The sequence below is a fragment of the Triturus cristatus genome, chromosome 7, assembly GCF_964204655.1.
Source record: "Triturus cristatus chromosome 7, aTriCri1.1, whole genome shotgun sequence".
Lineage (NCBI taxonomy): Eukaryota > Metazoa > Chordata > Amphibia > Caudata > Salamandridae > Triturus > Triturus cristatus.
In genome coordinates, this window is record NC_140590.1 from 1,812,462,790 (window position 1) to 1,812,468,239 (window position 5,450).

Consider the following 5,450-nt stretch of genomic DNA (forward strand, 5'->3'; position numbering starts at 1 on the left):
GCACTGATTAGCAGCGGTAAAGTGCACGGAGTCCTAAAGCCAACAAAAATGAATTTCATCAATCAGGAGGGGAGAAGGTCTAAATGTTTTGGGAAAGACCACACCAAAGTCTGTCAGGTCTAATAAATAATGCATCTGAAAAGGTTTTGAAGATGATGCATAGGGCATGCACTATTCTGACAATGATAGCCTGGCACCGTGCCTGAGGTACTGCAGCAGTGGCTTCAGATTCAAGCTCTCACACAGCTGACAGCTAGAAAAACAACATCAAAGAGTGTTTTCTTCAGTTTGGGAATACGGAGGAATAACATTATGGCACTAAGCACTGGGAAGGAGTCTATCACAATGTCACATGCCAATGTCCAGTGGGTGCTGGAGAAAAATCTGTTTGCAAAATATCTGATGAAATAGGCCAAAAGGTACAGACAATAAAGGACAAGAATGGAGGCCACAGTCTGGACTGCGCTCAAGTGGCCATCCAGGCTTGGGTTCCTGAAGCCTTCTGCATTCTCTGCCATGAGCTTCATGTGCCTGCAGAGGATGATGATGATGGAGACAGAAGAGAAGATGAATATTCCAAAGACCGACAGAATATGAAGAAAAAATGTTGCAAACTCTTTGTCAAAGTTCACAAGGCCCAACACAACATGTCTGGAATCATTTACTGAAACAGTATAATTTGTGCAATTGGAACTATTACAAACAAGACTGGCTAAAGGGCGAACATCGGATTTAAAGACCATGGGGAGACATGTGGCCACGGACAGCAATGTTGAACTCAGAAGCAGCCAAGGGAGCTTTTCCAGAACTACTTTTACCATTCGAAGTAGTAATGAATGGCCAAACCTGACAATCTTCACAAAGCAGTAGACAGAAAACCAGGTAGCGAACCAGAGGCTACAGCAGCGTAGGCACAACACCGCGGCAAAAAGCCCCTGTCCAGCTCTGTCCGTAGAGAAGATTGCTTGAGGAACACTTCTTTGATAGTTCTGGAGCACACAGGTGAAACTGAGAATACCAATGTTTGAGATGGTGAGGCAGGAGTGTATGACATCACACAAGTCAAGGACACCGCTTCTTTTTATCCAATTCATGAAATTCACTCCAAGGACGAACATGTTTCCTAGCAACCCTGAGACCAATAATATCAGACGAAAAATGAACAGGACAATAGCTTCAGGTGACCCCATTTCAGCATCCCCAAAGTGGACATTCACTTCTTGTAAGATGGATTTCAGTGATGGATTGTCTACTGAACAGTATCAGTCCAACTAACACATTGCTCATGGCACTCATTTGACTAATGCAAATAGTGATGCCTATCATTTCCATTCCGTAGCCTGCCCTCATGTTAATTGTGTCCATTTGATGCCACAAACTATAATAGAAGCTCATGCACTACTTCGCTCAAAGAAATCAACTGCAGGCTCCTAAACCTCAAAGCTAGTCCATGGGATGTATGTCGTTACAACGCACACTTTTACAACACATGCACTTACAACGCATTTTTTACAATGCAACATCCACTACAAGGCATTCCATTACATCGCATGACACTACAACGCATTTTTAAAAACTACCTTTACAACGCATTCCATTACATCGCATACTACCTTTACAACGCATACCATTACAACGCATAATATTACATTGCATTTAAGGTAAGTATTGGATAGTATAGGGGTAACAATTACTATTCGTACTCCAGGGGGTGCAACAGTAGGGTAAGTGTTGGTTAGTATAGGGGTAAAAATTACTATTCTTACTCCAGGGGGTTCAACAGTAGGGTAAGTGTTGGATAGTATGGGGGTAAAAATTACTATTCTATCTCCAGGGGGTGCAACAGTAGGGTAAGTGTTGGATAGTGTTGGATAGTATGGGGGTAAAAATTACTATTCTAACTCCAGGGGGTACAACAGTAGGGTAAGTGATGGATAGTATAGGGGTAAAAATTACTATTCTAACTCCAGGGGGTGCAACAGTAGGGTAAGTGTTGGATAGTATGGGGGTAAAAATTACTATTCTAACTCCAGGGGGTGCAACAGTAGGGTAAGTGTTGGATAGTGTAGGGTTTTTAATGTAATATTATGCGTTGTAATGGTATGCGTTGTAAAGGTAGTATGCGATGTAATGGAATGCGTTGTAAAGGTAGTTTTTAAAAATGCGTTGTAGTGTCATGCAATGTAATGGAATGCGTTGTAGTGGATGTTGCGTTGTAAGTGTAGTGCGTTGTAAAAGTTGCGTTGTAAAGGTTGTTCCCCTAGTCCATGAATCTTAAAGGTGTTTCAGACAATTTGATTGTTGAACTAGTAGCTGATGACATTGCCTTAAAAACTCAAAAGAGGTTGCCTCTGAATTTAGGCCAATCTGATGTGTTGCAGGACACACATCAGATTGTCTGATGCATGTGTCGCCTTTCCAGAATGGCTCTATAGACCAGGAAGAATGTAGGGTAACTTTGGGATGTTAGAAACTGCATAGGGGCTGAGATTCAAGTGTAATCTACTCTTCCTTCATAATGCAGCTAGAATACAAAAATGGGTATTTTAATTTTGCATTCGAGGGGAGGATTTCTGAAGTCCCTGCAGATGAGATAGAACTTTTTCTGAGCGAAATGCAGATGAAAAAATGAATAACATAGATTCCTTTATGGTACACAGGAATCTAGAATTAAAAAACAAAAAAAATACTAATACTGGTCAATGTGTCTAAGCCATGAAAAATGTAGGAGCAAATTTACAAAAAACATCATGCAAATCAGTGTAGCATGCAGGCAGTGCTATATCTTTGCTCTGTCATCCAGCTCTGGTGCACTTTAGGCTGCTTCGCTCCAATACATATACCCTTGCAACATAGTGCAGGGGAGTCTGAAGGATATCTACCTTTGCCAACTAGAGACCCCCAATTCTAACATTGGTTATACACAACATTTAACATAGCTACTTAATTGCACTTACAATGCAACTGAATAATAACAAATTCATTCATTTGTGCCTGCTACAAAAATTCAACAGCAGAGATGGTTGGTTTTGAAGAAGAAATTGGAAGTTTCAATTTGCAGAACTTAGGATCTATTTTATTTGAAAAAAAATCACTCATATTGGGCAGACAAGCACCCTAAAAGGATCATTTTGCATAATCTTGTCAAATTTCCATGAACATTTACAATGACATTTGCTATAGTGTTTTTCAAAATATGCGAAATGTGCAATTATTATGTGAAAATTATTTTCAAAATGTTTTAGTTTTAATCCCACATAGAACCAAACTTGATGAACTTGCACCTGAAGTCAGTAACCTAGGTCCTTTTGAAGTCTTGAGAATGTATTGGATAGTTATTTCCCCATTTCAAGGCAGTACACCATTATTTTGTAAATTGATCCAGTTTCTTGTGTTCTGTACATCTACTCTTGCTCATTTCCCCCTCCCAGTCAGCTGCAAAGGTGTTTCTCCACTTGATCTATGGAGCATCAAGTGAATGACGTCAGTATACTAACATTGTTTAATATCTGGCTATAAAGAATATTTTGTGAAAGAGGCTTTCATGATGCACCTAAAAGGCAGTTTTTATGGACTTCCACTGTTGCTGTTCTTGATTTGCCAAAGGTGACCCTAACTAGCCTCATACAGTACGCTAAATCCTGTTTTTGATTAATTCAAAGTGAACAGATAAGCATATAGACATCATGGAGAGTCAAAGAAAGGCTGAGTTTTCATTAAATGCAGGCATATGTCAACATTTATTTGTAGTATAATGCTAATATGTGCCTGTGGATGTAGTGTTTTGTTAAATTTGTCTGCTTAATTTACTAACACATGACAGGTATCGAAGTGTTTCTTTACTAGTTTACTCGTACAAATTATACCATTCTATACCTATTCTCAAAACACAACATAAATATGGATAAATACTAATAGGATGGCTAAAAAATAAATATGGATGAATACAGATGGAAATGTTAAAAAAAAAAAATACTATAAAACCTTGTGCTTCATACTGTGAACAACAAACATTGGAATGTTGGAGCTCTGAGCTTTTACCAGTCAATAGAAGCCCGGACAACTCCACTGTCTTCAATGGAGCTTCCAGTGGTGTAATAGCTTGTGGGATTTTCCTATAAAACCTCTGGGATCTTGTGTTTCATGGGATGATTTTGCCATTTGTCCTTGTAGGTGACATGGCATGCTGTCAGTGCTCTTCATGAGTCTGACACTTGTTTAGAATATGCCTAATTAGGGATTTAGGATTTTTCATTATTTCTTTATAACTGTATTGGGACTTTATGGTGATTTATGCCTTTTTTCCCTTGCATCACGTTTTGGATTATTCTGTAATAAATACACATTTTTGCTCTGGAACTCAGTCCATTATACATCTAATAATTATAATGTGTTAAATCTGATACATTGTATTTTTCCTGATGAAGAGTGTAGTCTCTAACCACTAGATATATTGGAGATTCCGGAGCCTTATTAGTTTGGTAAATATTAAGGTGACCGTTGGGGTTTAGATGATTATTGGGGTTTGGCACCCACACATTTCACAAAAAAGACACACATTTAATGCCCATAGAAAAAAAACATTAAACATTGGTTTGAATTAGCCAACTACCAGTTAACACAGATCTATTTTTTAATTAAATGACTTTTTTTTTGTATTTCCTCATTCCACAACCACCTACAATTGTTACAAACAGAGCATGATAGAGGTGGAGAGAAGTTTCTAGAGAACACCTCAGGAATTTCTAACAACATCAGATTGTGGAGTGGAGTGATAAGCAATAAGAGTGAAACAGTGTTTACAACTCTATTGTGCTCCATTGTGTTTTATATTTTGTTACTTTGCGTGATTTTGCTGCTGTGTGCTTTTGTTGATTGTGGTGATGTCCCTAATCCTCCAAAAGCAAAAGTTGCAACTTCTGCTTGTAATACACAGAAACATGTTTCAAAATAGTTTACTCATTTTATACTTTTTGACAAATATAATAAATACTGATCTTTATTAACAGTTTCTTTTCATACGATGAAGTCACAAGGAAGTGTACATGTCTGTATCAGAGAGGCAGTCACAGACAATTGTGGGCCCACTTCTGTCGTAGTAACTGGACTGTCACACTGACTGGATGTGCTTCTTGCTCCAATGCATGTGGGAAGAGAGTGTACCATCGTTGACTTTAGACATTGTTTCAAGTAAATGAGTTTAGGTCTTTGCTCATGGCCCTATTTCATATTAGTGCCAAGAATGCCTGGATGAAAGGGTCTTGAAGATCTGCTAAGTTAATTCCACCACATGTTGGTTCACATTTACCCATGGAGGTCACCGTTTTTGAGAGGAGAAGAAACATTACATTTACACAAAACTAGCAAAGGAATGCTCAATCACAGTCTGCATCCCACTGTGATGTGCCTGTGGCTTAATCCACAGGCAGAGTAACACGTGTAGGTAAAGA

The 5,450-nt window shown here is 38.7% G+C and overlaps 1 protein-coding gene across 1 annotated transcript; it reads right to left on the reverse strand.

Annotated features, from left to right (window-relative positions):
• Positions 1-230: 230 nt before the first annotated feature.
• LOC146813241 (taste receptor type 2 member 39-like) lies at positions 231-1,118 on the reverse strand. The gene has a single exon (XM_085615332.1). The coding sequence runs from the start codon at positions 1,116-1,118 to the stop codon at positions 231-233; it is 888 nt and encodes a 295-aa protein (XP_085471458.1).
• Positions 1,119-5,450: the final 4,332 nt, after the last annotated feature.

Bases quoted from the DNA above. Each gene is read 5' to 3' on its own strand.
- LOC146813241 (XM_085615332.1), bottom strand. From the start codon at position 1,118: ATGTTCGTCCTTGGAGTGAATTTCATGAATTGGATAAAAAGAAGCGGT.